Source organism: Scyliorhinus torazame, chromosome 17, assembly GCF_047496885.1.
Source record: "Scyliorhinus torazame isolate Kashiwa2021f chromosome 17, sScyTor2.1, whole genome shotgun sequence".
In the NCBI taxonomy this organism is placed as follows: Eukaryota; Metazoa; Chordata; class Chondrichthyes; order Carcharhiniformes; family Scyliorhinidae; genus Scyliorhinus; species Scyliorhinus torazame.
The window spans coordinates 122,273,918-122,292,528 of record NC_092723.1 but is presented as its reverse complement, the minus strand read 5'-3'; the positions used below and the strand labels follow the sequence as shown (position 1 = coordinate 122,292,528).

Sequence of the window (18,611 nt, the reverse complement as noted above, 5' to 3'; positions counted from 1 at the left end):
AGCGAGAGATGGAGGGCGAGCGAGAGATGGTGGGCGAGCGAGAGATGGTGGGCGAGCGAGAGATGGTGGGCGAGCGAGAGATGGAGAGGGAGCGAGAGATGGAGGGCGAGCCGGGGATGGAGGGCGAGCCAGAGATGGAGAGCATGCGAGAGATGGAGGGCGAGCGAGAGATGGAGGGCGAGCGAGAGATGGAGGGCGAGCGAGAGATGGTGGGCGAGCGAGAGATGGTGGGCGAGCGAGAGATGGAGGGCGAGCCAGAGATGGAGGGCGAGCCAGAGATGGAGGGCGAGCGAGAGATGGAGAGGGAGCGAGAGATGGAGGGCGAGCGAGAGATGGAGGTCGAGCGAGAGATGGAGGGCGAGCGAGAGATGGAGGGCGAGCGAGAGATGGAGGGCGAGCGAGAGATGGAGGGCGAGCGAGAGATGGAGGGCGAGCGAGAGATGGAGAGGGAGCGAGAGATGGAGGGCGAGCGAGAGATGGTGGGCTAGCGAGAGATGGAGGGCGAGCGAGAGATGGAAGGCGAGCCAGAGATGGAGGGCGAGTGAGAGATGGAGGGCGAGCGAGAGATGGTGGGCGAGCGAGAGATGGAGGGCGAGCGAGAGATGGAGGGCGAGTGAGAGATGGAGGGCGAGCGAGAGATGGTGGGCGAGCGAGAGATGGAGGGCGAGCGAGAGATGGAGGGCGAGCGAGAGATGGAGGGCGAGCGAGAGATGGAGGGCGAGCGAGAGATGGAGGGCGAGTGAGAGATGGAGGGCGAGCGAGAGGTGGTGGGCGAGCGAGAGATGGAGGGCGAGCAAGAGATGGTGGGCGAGCGAGAGATGGAGAGGGTGCGAGAGATGGCGGGCGAGCCAGAGATGGAGGGCGAGCCAGAGATGGAGAGCGTGCGATAGATGGAGGGCGAGCGAGAGGTGGAGGGCGAGCGAGAGATGGTGGGCGAGCGAGAGATGGTGGGCGAGCAAGAGATGGTGGGCGAGCAAGAGATGGAGAGCGTGCGAGAGATGGAGGGTGAGGGAGATGGAGGGCGAGCGAGTGGTGGAGGTCGAGCGAGAGATGGAGGGCGAGCGAGAGATGGAGAGCGTGCGATAGATGGAGGGCGAGCGAGAGGTGGAGGGCGAGCGAGAGATGGTGGGCGAGCGAGAGATGGTGGGCGAGCGAGAGATGGTGGGCGAGCAAGAGATGGTGGGCGAGCAAGAGATGGAGAGCGTGCGAGAGACGGAGGGTGAGGGAGATGGAGGGCGAGCGAGTGGTGGAGGTCGAGCGAGAGATGGAGGGCGAGCGAGAGATGGATAGCGTGTGAGAGATGGAGGGCGAGCGAGAGATGGAGGGCGAGCGAGAGATGGAGGGGAGCCAGAGATGGTGGGCGAGTGAGAGATGGAGGGCGAGCGAGAGATGGAGGGCGAGCGAGAGATGGAGGTCGAGCGAGAGATGGAGGGCGAGCGAGTGGTAGAGGTCGAGCGAGAGATGGAGGGCGAGCGAGAGATGGAGGGCGAGCGAGAGATGGAGGGCGAGCGAGAGATGGAGGGCGAGCGAGAGATGGAGGGCGAGCCAGCGATGGTGGGCGAGCCAGAGATGGAGAGCGAGCCAGAGATGGAGAGCGTGCGAGAGATGGAGGGCGAGCGAGAGATGGTGGGCGAGCGAGAGATGGAGGGCGAGCGAGAGATGGTGGGCGAGCGAGAGATGGAGAGGGTGCGAGAGATGGCGGGCGAGCCAGAGATGGAGGGCGAGCCAGAGATGGAGGGCGAGCGAGAGATGGAGGGCGAGCGAGAGATGGTGGGCGAGCGAGAGATGGTGGGCGAGCGAGAGATGGAGAGGGAGCGACAGATGGCGGGCGAGCCGGGGATGGAGGGCGAGCCAGAGATGGAGAGCATGCGAGAGATGGAGGGCGAGCGAGAGATGGAGGGCGAGCGAGAGATGGAGGGCGAGCGAGAGATGGTGGGCGAGCGAGAGATGGTGGGCGAGCGAGAGATGGTGGGCGAGCGAGAGATGGAGAGGGAGCGAGAGATGGAGGGCGAAACAGAGATGGAGGGCGAGCGAGAGATGGAGAGGGAGCGAGAGATGGAGGGCGAGCGAGAGATGGAGGGCGAGCGAGAGATGGAGGGCGAGCGAGAGATGGAGGGCGAGCGAGAGATGGAGGGCGAGCGAGAGATGGAGGGCGAGCGAGAGATGGAGGGCGAGCGAGAGATGGAGGGCGAGCGAGAGATGGAGAGGGAGCGAGAGATGGAGGGCGAGCGAGAGATGGTGGGCTAGCGAGAGATGGAGGGCGAGCGAGAGATGGAAGGCGAGCCAGAGATGGAGGGCGAGCCAGCGATGGTGGGCGAGCGAGAGGTGGAGGGCGAGCGAGAGATGGAGGGCGAGTGAGAGATGGAGGGCGAGCGAGAGATGGTGGGCGAGCGAGAGATGGAGGGCGAGCGAGAGATGGAGGGCGAGCGAGAGATGGAGGGCGAGCGAGAGATGGAGGGCGAGCGAGAGATGGAGAGCGTGCGAGAGATGGAGGGCGAGCGAGAGATGGAGGGCGAGCGAGAGATAGAGGGGAGCCAGAGATGGTGGGCGAGTGAGAGATGGAGGGCGAGCGAGAGATGGAGGGCGAGCGAGAGATGGAGGTCGAGCGAGAGATGGAGGGCGAGCGAGTGGTAGAGGTCGAGCGAGAGATGGAGGGCGAGCGAGAGATGGAGGGCGAGCGAGAGATGGAGGGCGAGCGAGAGGTGGAGGGCGAGCCAGCGATGGTGGGCGAGCCAGAGATGGAGAGCGAGCCAGAGATGGAGAGCGTGCGAGAGATGGAGGGCGAGCGAGAGATGGTGGGCGAGCGAGAGATGGAGGGCGAGCGAGAGATGGTGGGCGAGGGAGAGATGGAGAGGGTGCGAGAGATGGCGGGCGAGCCAGAGATGGAGGGCGAGCCAGAGATGGAGGGCGAGCCAGAGATGGAGGGTGAGCGAGAGATGGTGGGCGAGCGAGAGATGGTGGGCGAGCGAGAGATGGTGGGCGAGCGAGAGATGGAGAGGGAGCGAGAGATGGACGGCGAGCCGGGGATGGAGGGCGAGCCAGAGATGGAGAGCATGCGAGAGATGGAGGGCGAGCGAGAGATGGAGGGCGAGCGAGAGATGGAGGGCGAGCGAGAGATGGAGGGCGAGCGAGAGATGGTGGGCGAGCGAGAGATGGTGGGCGAGCGAGAGATGGAGAGGGAGCGAGAGATGGAGGGCGAGCCAGAGATGGAGGGCGAGCGAGAGATGGAGAGGGAGCGAGAGATGGAGGGCGAGCGAGAGATGGAGGTCGAGCGAGAGATGGAGGGCGAGCGAGAGATGGAGGGCGAGCGAGAGATGGAGGGCGAGCGAGAGATGGAGGGCGAGCGAGAGATGGAGGGCGAGCGAGAGATGGAGGGCGAGCGAGAGATGGAGAGGGAGCGAGAGATGGAGGGCGAGCGAGAGATGGTGGGCTAGCGAGAGATGGAGGGCGAGCGAGAGATGGAAGGCGAGCCAGAGATGGAGGGCGAGCCAGCGATGGTGGGCGAGCGAGAGATGGAGGGCGAGCGAGAGATGGAGGGCGAGTGAGAGATGGAGGGCGAACGAGACATGGTGGGCGAGCGAGAGATGGAGGGCGAGCGAGAGATGGAGGGCGAGCGAGAGATGGAGGGCGAGCGAGAGATGGAGGGCGAGCGAGAGATGGAGGGCGAGTGAGAGATGGAGGGCGAGCGAGAGATGGTGGGCGAGCGAGAGATGGAGGGCGAGCGAGAGATGGTGGGCGAGTGAGAGATGGAGAGGGTGCGAGAGATGGCGGGCGAGCCAGAGATGGAGGGCGAGCCAGAGATGGAGAGCGTGCGATAGATGGAGGGCGAGCGAGAGGTGGAGGGCGAGCGAGAGATGGTGGGCGAGCGAGAGATGGTGGGCGAGCGAGAGATGGTGGGCGAGCGAGAGATGGTGGGCGAGCGAGAGATGGTGGGCGAGCGAGAGATGGAGAGGGAGCGAGAGATGGAGGGCGAGCCAGAGATGGAGAGTGTGCGAGAGATGGAGGGCGAGCGAGAGATGGAGGGCGAGCGAGTGATGGAGGGCGAGCCAGAGATGGAGAGGGAGCCAGAGATGGAGGGAGAGCGAGAGATGGAGGGCGAGCGAGAGATGGAAGGCGAGCGAGAGATGGAGGGCGAGGCAGCGATGGAGGGTGAGCCAGAGATGGAGAGGGAGCGAGAGATGGAGGGCGACCGAGAGATGGAGGGCAAGCCAGAGATGGTGGGCGAGCGAGAGATGGAGAGGGAGCGAGAGATGGAGGGCGAGCGAGAGATGGAGGGCGAGCGAGAGATGGAGGGCGAGCGAGAGATGGAGGGCAAGCCAGAGATGGAGAGCGTGCGAGAGATGGAGAGGGAGCGAGAGATGGAGGGCGAGCGAGAGATGGAGAGCGTGCGAGAGATGGAGAGGGAGCGAGAGATGGAGAGCGTGCGAGAGATGGAGAGCGAGCGAGAGATGGAGGGCGAGCGAGGGATGGAAGGCGAGCCAGAGATGGAGGGCGAGCGAGAGGTGGAGGGCGAGCGAGAGGTGGAGGGCGAGCGACAGATCGCGGGCGAGCGAGAGATGGCGGGCGAGCGAGAGATGGAGGGCGAGCGAGAGATGGACGGCGAGCGAGAGATGGAGGGCGAGCGAGAGATGGAGGGCGAGCGAGAGATGGAGAGCGTGCGAGAGATGGAGGGCGAGCGAGAGATGGAGGGCGAACGAGTGGTGGAGGGCGAGCCAGAGATGGAGGGCGAGCGAGAGGTGGAGAGGGAGCGAGAGATGGAGGGGAGCCAGAGATGGAGGCGAGTCAGAGATGGTGGGCGAGCGAGACATGGAGAGGGAGCGAGAAATGGAGGGCGAGTGAGAGATGGAGGGCGAGTGAGAGATGGAGGGCGAGCGAGAGATGGAGGGCGAGCGAGAGATGGCGGGCGAGCGAGAGATGGCGGGCGAGCGAGAGATGGAGGGCGAGCCAGAGATGGAGGGGAGCCAGAGATGGAGGGCGAGCGAGAGATGGAGGGGAGCCAGAGATGGAGGGCAAGCCAGAGATGGAGGGGAGCCAGAGATGGAGGGCGAGCGAGAGATGGAGGGCGAGCGAGAGATGGAGGGCGAGCGAGAGATGGAGGGCGAGCGAGAGATAGAGGGGAGCCAGAGATGGTGGGCGAGCGAGAGATGGAGAGGGAGCGAGAGATGGAGGGCGAGTGAGAGATGGAGGGCGAGGGAGAGATGGAGGGCGAGCGAGAGATGGAGGGCGAGCGAGAGATGGAGAGAGTGCGAGAGATGGAGGGCGAGCCAGAGATGGAGGGGAGCCAGAGATGGAGGGCGAGCGAGAGATGGAGGGGGAGCGAGAGACGGAGGGGGAGCGAGAGACGGAGGGCGAGCGAGAGACGGAGGGCGAGCGAGAGATGGAGGGCAAGCGAGAGGTGGAGGGCGAGCGACAGATGGCGGGCGAGCGAGAGATGGCGGGCGAGCGAGAGATGGAGGGCGAGCGAGAGATGGACGGCGAGCGAGAGATGGAGGGCGAGCGAGAGATGGAGGGCGAGCGAGAGATGGAGAGCGTGCGAGAGATGGAGGGCGAGCGAGAGATGGAGGGCGAGCGAGAGATGGAGGGCGAACGAGTGGTGGAGGGCGAGCCAGAGATGGAGGGCGAGCGAGAGATGGAGAGGGAGCGAGAGATGGAGGGCGAGCGAGAGATGGAGGGCGAGCGAGAGATGGAGGGCGAGCGAGAGATGGAGGGCGAGCGAGAGATGGAGAGGGAGCGAGAGATGGAGGGCGAGTGAGAGATGGAGGGGAGCCAGAGATGGAGGGGAGCCAGAGATGGTGGGCGAGCGAGTGATGGAGAGGGAGCGAGAGGTGGAGGGCGAGTGAGAGATGAAGGGCGAGTGAGAGATGGAGGGCGAGCGAGAGATGGCGGGCGAGCGAGAGATGGAGAGAGTGCGAGAGATGGAGGGCGAGCCAGAGATGGAGGGGAGCCAGAGATGGAGGGCGAGCGAGAGATGGAGGGCGAGCCAGAGATGGAGGGCGAGCCAGAGATGGAGGGCGAGCGAGAGATGGAGGGCGAGCGAGAGATGAAGGGCGAGCGAGAGATAGAGGGGAGCCAGAGATGGTGGGCGAGTGAGAGATGGAGGGCGAGCGAGAGATGGAGGGCGAGCGAGAGATGGAGGGCGAGCGAGTGGTGGAAGGCGAGCGAGAGATGGAGGGCGAGCGAGAGATGGAGGGCGAGCGAGAGATGTAGGGCGAGCGAGAGATGGAGGACGAGCAAGTGGTGGAGGTCGAGCGAGAGATGGAGGGCGAGCGAGAGATGGAGGGCGAGCGAGAGATGGAGGGCGAGCGAGAGATGGAGAGCGTGCGAGAGATGGAGAGCGTGCGAGAGATGGAGGGCGAGCGAGAGATGGAGAGCGTGCGAGAGATGGAGGGCGAGCGAGAGATGGAGAGCGTGCGAGAGATGGAGGGCGAGCGAGAGATGGAGTGCGAGCGTGAGATGGAGGGCGAGCGAGAGATGGAGGGCGAGCGAGAGATGGAGGGCGAGCGAGAGATAGAGGGGAGCCAGAGATGGTGGGCGAGTGAGAGATGGAGGGCGAGCGAGGGATGGAGGGCGAGCGAGAGATGGAGGGCGAGCGAGTGGTAGAGGTCGAGCGAGAGATGGAGGGCGAGCGAGAGATGGAGAGCGAGCGAGAGATGGAGGGCGAGCGAGAGATGGAGGGCGAGCGAGAGATGGAGAGCGTGCGAGAGATGGAGGGCGAGCGAGAGATGGAGGGTGAGCGAGAGATGGAGGGTGAGCGAGAGATGGAGAGCGTGCGAGAGATGGAGGGCGAGCGAGAGATGGAGGGCGAGCGAGAGATGGAGGGCGAGCGAGAGATGGAGGGCGAGCGAGAGGTGGAGGGCGAGCGAGAGATGGAGGGCGAGCGAGAGATGGAGGGCGAGCGAGAGATGGAGGGGAGCCAGAGATGTTGGCCAGTGAGAGATGGAGAGCGAGCGAGAGATGGCGGGCGAGCGAGAGATGGAGGGCGAGCGAGAGATGGAGGGCGAACGAGAGATGGAGTTCGAGAGCCAGAGATGGAGGGAGAGCCAGAGATGGAGGGAGAGCGAGAGATGGAGGGCGAGCGAGAGATGGTGGGCGAGCGAGGGATGGAGGGCGAGCGAGAGATGGAGGGCGAGCGAGAGATGGTGGGCGAGCGAGGGATGGAGGGCGAGCGAGAGATGGAGTGCGACGAGAGATGGAGAGCGAGCGAGAGATGGAGGGCGAGCGAGAGATGAAGGGCAAGCGAGAGATAGAGGGGAGCCAGAGATGGTGGGCGAGTGAGAGATGGAGGGCGAGCGAAAGATGGAGGGCGAGCGAGTGGTGGAAGGCGAGCGAGAGATGGAGGGCGAGCGAGAGATGGAGGGCGAGCGAGAGATGGAGGGCGAGCGAGAGATGGAGGGCGAGCAAGTGGTGGAGGTCGAGCGAGAGATGGAGGGCGAGCGAGAGATGGAGGGCGAGCGAGAGATGGAGGGCGAGCGAGAGATGGAGGGCGAGCGACAGATGGCGGGCGAGCGAGAGATGGCGGGCGAGCGAGAGATGGAGGGCGAGCGAGAGATGGACGGCGAGCGAGAGATGGAGGGCGAGCGAGAGATGGAGGGCGAGCGAGAGATGGAGAGCGTGCGAGAGATGGAGGGCGAGCGAGAGATGGAGGGCGAACGAGTGGTGGAGGTCGAGCGAGAGATGGAGGGCGAGCGAGAGATGGAGAGCATGCGAGAGATGGAGGGCGAACGAGAGATGGAGGGCGAGCGAGAGATCGAGTGGAGCCAGAGATGGTGGGCGAGTGTTGGATGGAGGGCGAGCGAGGGTTGGAGGGCGAGGGAGAGATGAAGAGGGAGCGAGAGATGGAGGGCGAGTGAGAGATAGAGGGCGAGCGAGAGATGGAGGGCGAGCGAGAGATGGAGGGCGAGTGAGAGATGGAGGGCGAGCAAGAGATGGAGGGCGAGCGAGAGATGGAGGGCGAGCAAGTGGTGGAGGTCGAGCGAGAGATGGAGGTCGAGCGAGAGATGGAGGGCGAGCGAGAGATGGAGGGCGAGCGAGAGATGGAGAGCGTGCGAGAGATGGAGGGCGAGCGAGAGATGGAGGGGGAGCGAGAGATGGAGGGCGAGCGAGAGATGGAGGGCGAGCGAGAGGTGGAGGGCGAGCGACAGTTGGCGGGCGAGCGAGAGATGGCGGGCGAGCGAGAGATGGAGGGCGAGCGAGAGATGGACGGCGAGCGAGAGATGGAGGGCGAGCGAGAGATGGAGGGCGAGCGAGAGATGGACGGCGAGCGAGAGATGGAGGGCGAGCGAGAGATGGAGGGCGAGCGAGAGATGGAGGGCGAGCGAGAGATGGAGGGCGAGCGACAGATGGCGGGCGAGCGAGAGATGGCGGGCGAGCGAGAGATGGAGGGCGAGCGAGAGACGGACGGCGAGCGAGAGATGGAGGGCGAGCGAGAGATGGAGGGCGAGCGAGAGATGGAGGGCGAGCGAGAGATGGAGGGCGAGCGAGAGATGGAGAGCATGCGAGAGATGGAGGGCGAGCGAGAGACGGAGGGCGAACGAGTGGTGGAGGTCGAGCGAGAGATGGAGGGCGAGCGAGAGATGGAGAGCGTGCGAGAGATGGAGGGCGAGCGAGAGATGGAGGGCGAGCGAGAGATAGAGTGGAGCCAGAGATGGTGGGCGAGTGTTGGATGGAGGGCGAGCGAGGGTTGGAGGGCGAGGGAGAGATGAAGAGGGAGCGAGAGATGGAGGGCGAGTGAGAGATGGAGGGCGAGCGAGAGATGGAGGGCGAGCGAGAGATGGAGGGCGAGCGAGAGATGGAGGGCGAGCGAGAGATGGAGGGCGAGCAAGTGGTGGAGGTCGAGCGAGAGATGGAGGTCGAGCGAGAGATGGAGGGCGAGCGAGAGATGGAGGGCGAGCGAGAGATGGAGAGCGTGCGAGAGATGGAGGGCGAGCGAGAGATGGAGGGGGAGCGAGAGATGGAGGGCGAGCGAGAGATGGAGGGCGAGCGAGAGGTGGAGGGCGAGCGACAGTTGGCGGGCGAGCGAGAGATGGCGGGCGAGCGAGAGATGGAGGGCGAGCGAGAGATGGAGGGCGAGCGAGAGATGGACGGCGAGCGAGAGATGGAGGGCGAGCGAGAGATGGAGGGCGAGCGAGAGATGGAGGGCGAGCGAGAGATGGAGGGCGAGCGAGAGATGGAGAGCGTGCGAGAGATGGAGGGCGAGCGAGAGATGGAGGGCGAACGAGTGGTGGAGGTCGAGCGAGAGATGGAGGGCGAGCGAGAGATGGAGAGCGTGCGAGAGATGGAGGGCGAGCGAGAGATGGAGGGCGAGCGAGAGATAGAGTGGAGCCAGAGATGGTGGGCGAGTGTTGGATGGAGGGCGAGCGATGGTTGGAGGGCGAGGGAGAGATGAAGAGGGAGCGAGAGATGGAGGGCGAGTGAGAGATGGAGGTCGAACGAGAGATGGAGGTCGAACGAGAGATGGAGGGCGAGCGAGAGATGGAGAGCGTGCGAGAGATGGAGGGCGAGCGAGAGATGGAGAGCGTGCGAGAGATGGAGTGCGAGCGTGAGATGGAGGGCGAGCGAGAGATGGAGGGCGAGCGAGAGATGGAGGGCGAGCGAGAGATGGTGGGCGAGCGAGGGATGGAGGGCGAGCGAGAGATGGAGAGCGTGCGAGAGATGGAGTGCGAGCGTGAGATGGAGGGCGAGCGAGAGATGGAGGGCGAGCGAGAGATGGAGGGCGAGCGAGAGATGGTGGGCGAGCGAGGGATGGAGGGCGAGCGAGAGATGGAGGGCGAGCGAGAGATGGAGGGCGAGCGAGAGATGGAGGGCGAGCGAGAGATGAAGGGCGAGCGAGAGATAGAGGGGAGCCAGAGATGGTGGGCGAGTGAGAGATGGAGGGCGAGCGAGAGATGGAGGGCGAGCGAGAGATGGAGGGCGAGCGAGAGATGGAGGGCGAGCGAGAGATGGAGGGCGAGCGAGTGGTGGAAGGCGAGCGAGAGATGGAGGGCGAGCGAGAGATGGAGGGCGAGCGAGAGATGGAGGGCGAGCGAGAGATGGAGGGCGAGCGAGAGATGGAGGGCGAGCGAGTGGTGGAGGTCGAGCGAGAGATGGAGGGCGAGCGAGAGATGGAGGGGGAGCGAGAGATGGAGGGGGAGCGAGAGATGGAGGGCGAGCGAGAGATGGAGGGCGAGCGAGAGATGGAGGGCGAGCGAGAGATGGAGGGCGAGCGACAGATGGCGGGCGAGCGAGAGATGGCGGGCGAGCGAGAGATGGAGGGCGAGCGAGAGATGGACGGCGAGCGAGAGATGGAGGGCGAGCGAGAGATGGAGGGCGAGCGAGAGATGGAGGGCGAGCGAGAGATGGAGAGCGTGCGAGAGATGGAGGGCGAGCGAGAGATGGAGGGCGAACGAGTGGTGGAGGTCGAGCGAGAGATGGAGGGCGAGCGAGAGATGGAGAGCGTGCGAGAGATGGAGGGCGAGCGAGAGATGGAGGGCGAGCGAGAGATAGAGTGGAGCCAGAGATGGTGGGCGAGTGTTGGATGGAGGGCGAGCGAGGGTTGGAGGGCGAGGGAGAGATGGAGGGCGAGCGAGAGATGGAGGGCGAGCGAGAGATGGAGAGCGTGCGAGAGATGGAGGGCGAGCGAGAGATGGAGGGGGAGCGAGAGATGGAGGGGGAGCGAGAGATGGAGGGCGAGCGAGAGATGGAGGGCGAGCGAGAGATGGAGGGCGAGCGAGAGATGGACGGCGAGCGAGAGATGGAGGGCGAGCGAGAGATGGAGAGCGTGCGAGAGATGGAGGGCGAGCGAGAGATGGAGGGCGAACGAGTGGTGGAGGTCGAGCGAGAGATGGAGGGCGAGCGAGAGATGGAGAGCGTGCGAGAGATGGAGGGCGAGCGAGAGATGGAGGGCGAGCGAGAGATAGAGTGGAGCCAGAGATGGTGGGCGAGTGTTGGATGGAGGGCGAGCGATGGTTGGAGGGCGAGGGAGAGATGAAGAGGGAGCGAGAGATGGAGGGCGAGTGAGAGATGGAGGTCGAACGAGAGATGGAGGTCGAACGAGAGATGGAGGGCGAGCGAGAGATGGAGAGCATGCGAGAGATGGAGGGCGAGCGAGAGATGGAGAGCGTGCGAGAGATGGAGTGCGAGCGTGAGATGGAGGGCGAGCGAGAGATGGAGGGCGAGCGAGAGATAGAGGGGAGCCAGAGATGGTGGGCGAGTGAGAGATGGAGGGCGAGCGAGGGATGGAGGGCGAGCGAGAGATGGAGGGCGAGCGAGTGGTAGAGGTCGAGCGAGAGATGGAGGGCGAGCGAGAGATGGAGAGCGAGCGAGAGATGGAGGGCGAGCGAGAGATGGAGGGCGAGCGAGAGATGGAGAGCGTGCGAGAGATGGAGGGCGAGCGAGAGATGGAGGGCGAGCGAGAGATGGAGAGCGTGCGAGAGATGGAGGGCGAGCAAGAGATGGAGGGCGAGCGAGAGATGGAGGGCGAGCGAGAGATGGAGGGCGAGCGAGAGGTGGAGGGCGAGCGAGAGATGGAGGGCGAGCGAGAGATGGAGGGCGAGCGAGAGATGGAGGGCGAGCGAGAGATGGAGGGGAGCCAGAGATGGTGGGCGAGTGAGAGATGGAGAGCGAGCGAGAGATGGCGGGCGAGCGAGAGATGGAGGGCGAGCGAGAGATGGAGGGCGAACGAGAGATGGAGGTCGAGAGCCAGAGATGGAGGGAGAGCCAGAGATGGAGGGAGAGTGAGAGATGGAGGGCGAGCGAGAGATGGTGGGCGAGCGAGGGATGGAGGGCGAGCGAGAGATGGAGGGCGAGCGAGAGATGGTGGGCGAGCGAGGGATGGAGGGCGAGCGAGAGATGGAGGGCGACGAGAGATGGAGAGCGAGCGAGAGATGGAGGGCGAGCGAGAGATGGAGGGCGAGCGAGAGATGGAGGGCGAGCGAGAGATGGAGGGCGAGCGAGAGATGGAGGGGAGCCAGAGATGGAGGGCGAGCGAGAGATGGTGGGCAAGCAAGTGGTGGAGGGCGAGCGAGAGATGGTGGGCGAGCGAGAGGTGGAGGGCGAGCGAGAGATGGTGGGCGAGCGAGTGGTGGAGGGCGAGCGAGAGATGGAGGGCGAGCGGGAGATGGAGGGCGAGCGAGAGATGGTGGGCGAGCGAGAGATGGTGGGGGAGCGAGTGGTGGAGGGCGAGCGAGTGGTGGAGGGCGAGCGAGTGGTGGAGGGCGAGCGAGAGGTGGAGGGCGAGCGATAGATGGAGGGGAGCCAGAGATGGTGGGCGAGTGAGAGATGGAGAGCGAGCGAGAGATGGAGGGGAGCCAGAGATGGAGGGTGAGCGAGAGATGGTGGGCGAGCGAGTGGTGGAGGTCGAGCGAGAGATGGTGGGCGAGCGAGTGGTGGAGGTCGAGCGAGAGATGGGGGGCGAGCGAGGAGGAAGGTCGCTAGGCCACAGAGAGGCATGCGGCTCAGAGGAAGGTAAGAACCCGTCGGCTTGAAGTGAGTGACATTCGGGGTGAAGGTTATGACAGAGGCGTTGCTCCATCAGAACAACCCGATTTATGCGCCAGGCACCAAGAAACATCATTGTAAACATGCAGTTATCGAGGCCTGAACCCGAGTGAGTGCCGAGAGGTGAGGTGAGCAGAGCAGCAGTCAGGAGGTGCGAAGAAGGCCAGGCAAGCACTGGTGTCGTGTCTCGGGGAGCCAGTGGGAGCGGGGCGTCTCAACCAGAACCAGAGGCCAGCCAGGCAGGCATGGCTGAGACTGAGGGGGCTGGGCAGCAACCAGCATCTTCTTTCTTCTTGCTGCCTTTGCATGTTGAATTTATTGAATTTTTTGCTGTCAGTCGTTTCTCTCTCTGATCGATTGAGTGTCTTGACCATCCATTGGGGCAGAGCCCAACATCATTGGGAGCGGGTTGTGACGTGGGGTCCCCGCAAAGGGGGGAACATGGGGCCTCGAAAAGTGTAAGTCTGCCTCTGACTCCCAACACTGGAGTCCATGCCATCAGTTACCTAGGACCAAACCGCTGGAATTCCCTCCCAACCTGCTCGGCCTCTCTACCTCTTGCATTAAGATGCTGTTTAAAACGTACCACTTTTAACAAGTGCTTGGCAACCTGACCAAACATCTCCTTCTTTGGCTAAAGTGTCACCGTTGCCTAGTCGTGCACTTGGGGGTGCCTTTGGGATTTGCTATGTTGTGTGAAGCAGCATACAAATGCAGCTTTGTTATTGTTTGCCAAGTTTCAAACTTTGCCTCGGACCAAATGTGCCAAATGTTCACCCAATTTGGAGTCTTTCTCTCTCAGAATCTTTCTTTCCCGTGCACCAAATCTGCAATCTGGATACACACTGGGTCTTGGAATCAATCATGTTGTGGACACTCCCTCTTCCTTTAACTCTTTTCAAGGACTGGAAGGCTCAAGGGAGACTTACTGATGTTGCAACAAAGAGTTTTCTGTTTTGAAAAAAGAGCAACGCTAAATATCAAGAACAAAGATTGGCCTCACTTTAACGGTGCAAAAGAAAGCTGTAGGGTGGGATTCTCCGTCCCGCCAGCCCCGTTTTCCGGCGTGCCCCCGTCAGCAGAAGGATCCTCCGTTCCGGCAGCCGGCCAAGGAGGTTTCCCGTTATGGCCATCCCACGGCGTTGGCAAGCCCACGGACGTGGGTGCGCTGCCGGCGAAGCGGAGGATCCCGCCGACGGAGAATCCAGCAGGTAGCGTTGAGTACACGTTACGTATGGATAAAATACAAACATCACTACAGTCACCACAACAACCCACCCTTCCTCTGTGCTTATTCAAGATGCACTTAGGAATGACAACAGCATAGTTGTGCACAGCTCGTGCAGGTTTTTACAAAGTGTTCTTTTCACTCCATTAGATCATGCTCAAATACGAAAGGGGCAAATTACCCCCAATCTCGCTGGTTACTGACCAATAGAATGGGTGCAATGTCTGTTCTAAATTGAGGCTCGATTTCCTCTTGAAGGGTAACCCAGAATGCTTGTCATCTCCTTGGCAAAACTCAGTTCAGGAATGAGATAATTCTGCACTTTTGTCACTGGGTAGCAGATAAAGCCAAAACATCAACCAAATTGCATGGTTTTTAATTTTTAATAGGAAGTGACTGGCTCGAGGTTAGAAAAAAGTGACTCCGAATGGGCTGCGGAAGATACGTAAAACTCTTGTCAAAGAAATGCAAAACATCCCTGTGTTGAAGACTTGCACTCGTAGCAGAGCCTGTGTGCAAGCACAACACAGGGGAACTAGCAGACTGGGCCAGGCTTGGTGGCTCTTAAGAAAACAACACAATCAAATTCATTCAAAACCAAGGTGGTGAAACGCATTTCTGAATAAACAAGTCTCCTGGCACTGAAATGGCTCAGAGAACAGTTATACTGGCTGTTCTACTGAGCAAGCAACGCCCTCAAAGAGGAAGTCTCAGTCACTTCCTCACATGTCAGCTAGTGAGGAAGAATCAAAAGCAGAATCAAGGGGTGAGTAAAAGCATATCATATAAATTTGGTAAAATACTCTATTAAATTAAGTACTGCAACAAACTGGTGACAATCTATGCAATTGTGTTCTATTTTAAGTTTGCATAATACTAAAAATGCAGGGTCTGGAATTGATTCTATCACATACCAGAATATATCTGCTGAGCGCATTGCAGAACATCAGGCCCAGTAACAGGACAGGATAGCTGAAAATGCTGTAATTTTCTTCTGGAAATTGAACCAAGTTTTAATCAAAATGTTCTTTCTGAATGCAGAAGCAAGACACGACAATACCTCTTAAGTTAATTTTAGATTTGCTCGAATGGCCATTCTGCCTTCCTGCTGTGCATCACTGGTGTGAATGCTTGTGTTTCACACAGACACTCACTCAGTGGCTCTGAGGTCATTCCTGTGCGTTAACATTTATTGACTCCACAGTGGAGGGGGGAGGGGTGCTGGCTAGCAGTTTACAGCAACATCACATGGAGCGATACTTCTTCTGGAACATGTAAATTATCAAGTGTTTCTGGAGCTAATCCAGGCAAATTACTGTTCCCAGCACTCTATGTGCAAACCTAATTTGGAATTTAAGTTTGACTTGTTTTTATGGCAATGCGTTTGAAATCACTGATTTTTTTTGTATTTTAAAATTGGACTTCAGCAGTACAAGTTAAAGTGATGTCCAATCCAGATTACCTTCATGTGCAAGGCCTTTTTCAAAATGACTGCTCGACAAATACAGCAGAAGTAGGTCATTTAGTCCATTGTGTCTTTCCAGCATTTTCTCTTTCGTTTAGATTCCAGCATCCGCAGTAATTTGCTTTTATCCTTGTCGCTGCGGGCTGGCCTGCCCTTCTCAGCCCTGGATTCAAGTCCTGCCTCACCTGTTCCCCTCGCTACTCGACGGCTGCTGATCCTGACCGGCTGACTCCAGCTCGGTGGATTTTGCACGGCCCTGGTGCTTTGCCTCGCCATTGCAGGCTGGCCTGCCCTCCTCAGCCCTGGCTGGGTCGAGTCGCCTCTCGCCTCCTCCCCTCGCTGCTTGACGTCTGCTGATCGCGTCCGACTGGCTCACGGCTTACACCCAGCGTCTTGCCTTGCCTTTGCAGGCTGGCCTTCCCACAGCCCTGGATGGACAAAACTGCTGGTTGCACTTTTTTCCACAAAAGTAAAACACAGGATCTTCTGACTCTGCCTCTCTCCCTCCTCGCCTAGTCGCCTCTCGTTCCTCGTGCACCTCAAGGTTCGAGCCAGCCTGTTTTCCTGCTCTAAGGGGACTCGACCAATCAGAGTCTGCTGTCGGTCTGCACTGTCTGCTGATAGGCTGAGCCAAGGTGGCACGATAACACAGTGGGTAGCACAGTTGCTTCACAGCTCCAGGGTCCCAGGTTCGATTCCCAGCTTGGGTCACTGTCTGTGCAGAGACTGCACGTTCTCCCCGTATCTGTGTGGGTTTCCTCCGGGTGCTCCGGTTTCCTCCCACAAGTCCCGAAACACAATGCTTGTTCGGAAATTTGAACATTCTGAATTTTCCCACTGTGTACTCGAACAGACGCCAGAATGTGGCGACTCGGGGCTTTTCACAGTAACCTCATTGCAGTGTTCATGTAAGCCTACTTGCGACAATAAAGATTATTATTTTTAAAAATGCGTGGTAATCAGGCTTTGATTTGTGCCCACAGACACCGGCCGACACGGGGCACCCCCATTGGTCAGGGCCCTGTGCCTAGACATGGTGTGTTTCATTTTAAGTCCACCTCTGGTGCCGGTCGATTCTCCCCCATCTACTCCATCAAAACCCCTCATGATTCTGAGCACCTCTTTAAATCTCCCTTTAACCTAATATGCGGCAAGGAGAACAATCCCAGTTCCAAGTCACGAAGGTCACAAAACCCTGGCCTTCTTCAGTAAATCTCCTCTGCAGCCTCTCAAAGGCCTCCGCATCCTTTCTAAAGTATGCTGCCCAAAATTGGGCACAATACTCTAGCTGAGGTCTTTTTAAAGACTTTGCATAAGTTCCTTACTTACAAATTCCACTTCTCTATTCATGTTGTACTGATGAATTTGTATTAGAAATTGAATTGTATTTGTGAATTTTAAAAACAAGCCCCATTGGATTTTTTGAGTATTTATATTATTTAAATCAATATAATCTTAATGGTTAAGGTGCCGTCACCAAGGATTCCACTCTTTTAGCACAGCAGTAATCTTGTTTCTATTTTGAAATCAATCCTTTGCGTTCATTGGTAATGTGTAGCCCACACACCACAGACATTAGGAATACTGATCTGAGGTAGCACACATTGTTCTTGCTGAGTCATTTTAATGGCCCCATGTTCGAGTTTCTAGCACCTGACATTTGGTTTATCTCTGAGCACAACTGGACCATTTTACTCCTTCGAGAGTTGATGGAATCATAATGGGGATAACTTTACTGCGTCAGACCATGAGGTGTTCCAGAAATGCAACACAGGAAAGCCTGTGCCAACAGTGGCAAGCCCCACTTCATTACGTGGATTTGTATTCTTAAAATGAGAACTTATTCGTTGGGAGTGAATTGGGAATGAATGGGTGGCACATTCGCACAGTGATTATTAGCACTGTTACTTCACAGCTCCAGGGTCCCAGATTCGATTCCCGGCTTCGGTCACTGTCTGCCTGGAGTCTGCAAGTCCTTCCTGTGTCTGCGTGGATTTCCTCCGGGTGCTCCGGTTTCTTCCCACAAGTCCCGAAAGATGTGCTGTTAGGTAATTTGGACATTCTGAATTCTCCCTCTGTGTACCCGAACAAGGGACAGAATGTGGCGACTAGGGACTTTTCACAGTAACTTCATTGCCGTGTTAATGTAAGCCTACTTGTGACAATAAAGATTATTTTTAAAAATATTTAAGAAGCACTTTGCCCATGCAAAAGGGTAATGGAAAAGGTGGCAGTCGCTCTTTCAAGAGGTTGTAGATTCCAGGGATGTTGATTGAAACTTTCATGAAGATAGATTTTGAATTAGGTAGGTGGCATCGTGGTGCAGTGGTCAGCACTGCTGCCTCACGGCGCCGAGGTCCCGGGTTCGATTCCGGCCCCGGGTCACTGTCCGTGTGGAGTTTCCACATTCTCCCCATGTCTGCGTAGGTCTCACCCCCACAAACCAAAGATGTGCAGGGTAGGTGAATTGGCCACGCTACATTGCCCCTTAATTGGGAAAAAAAGAACTGGGTACTTAAGTACATAGATACATAGAAGATAGGAGCAAGAGGAGGCCTTTTGGCCCTTCGAGCCTGCTCCACCATTCATCACGATCATGGCTGATCATCCATCTCAATAGCGTAATCCTGCTTTCTCCCCATAGCCTTTGATCCCATTTGCCCCAAATGTTACATCTAGCCGCCGCTTGACTATATTCAATGTTTTAGCATGAACTACTTCCTGTGGTAATGAATTCCACAGGCTCACCGCTCTTAGGGTGAAGAAATGTCTCCTCATCTCTGTCCGATATGGTTTACCCTGAATCCTCAGACTGTGACCCCTGGTTCTGGACACACCCACCATCGGGAACACCTTCCCTGCATTTACCCTGTCTAGTCCTGTTAGAATTTTATAAATCTCTATGAGATTCCCCCTCTCATTCTTCTGAACTCCAGCGAGAACAATCCTAACCTAGTCAATCTCTCCTCAGATGACAGTCTCTAAATTTATTTTAAAAAAGATTTTGCATTAGGCACCCAGATAGAATCCTTAAACTTCGCCCCTTTGCAAAAGCAGACAGAAATCAAAAAGCAAGAGCAAATGTTTTGTTGGGAGAGAAATACATCAACATACATCAAAGCCAATTGGTAAACCTGAATCTTAAATTAATGAATATTATGAGATAGTAAACTATCATATTACATCTGAAAGGAATAGAACACTATTTTATCTCAAAACATTTGGTATCAGGCTAAACCGGTACAAGTAAAACAAACACTTTTATTTCAAGATGTGACTGGAAATGATTCATGTGCACTGTGGAATACTTACAGGCCTTCTTCAAAGAATGCAAAATCAAATATCACTTGTACATACCTGTAACAAAACAGAGAAACAATTAATGGAGCCCATCAGCTTAGTGTTCTAATCATACCTGTATCATTGCTAATGCCCAAGTCCAAA

General features: G+C 58.8%; 2 protein-coding genes across 3 annotated transcripts in view; one reads left to right on the top strand and one right to left on the bottom strand.

Moving 5' to 3' along the window:
* The window catches only part of chlsn (cholesin), a 540,096-nt gene that overhangs the window by 295,755 nt on the left and 225,730 nt on the right, over positions 1 to 18,611 (bottom strand). The window contains exon 1 of one of the 2 annotated variants that reach the window (XM_072480992.1): positions 14,617 to 14,760. The exons of the other annotated variant lie outside the window; for it this stretch is intronic. Coding sequence (XP_072337093.1) covers positions 14,617 to 14,649 — 33 coding nt within the window. The 5' untranslated portion in view covers positions 14,650 to 14,760. Of the gene's footprint in view, positions 1 to 14,616; positions 14,761 to 18,611 lie in introns of those variants that run through there. 2 annotated transcript variants of the gene reach the window in all.
* Positions 14,260 to 18,611, top strand: part of LOC140394118 (uncharacterized) — a 36,818-nt gene continuing 32,466 nt past the window's right edge. Inside the window, exon 1 of the mRNA XM_072480988.1 lies at positions 14,260 to 14,468. The gene's annotated coding sequence lies outside the window, so the exon portion shown is untranslated. The remainder of the gene's footprint in view (positions 14,469 to 18,611) is intronic.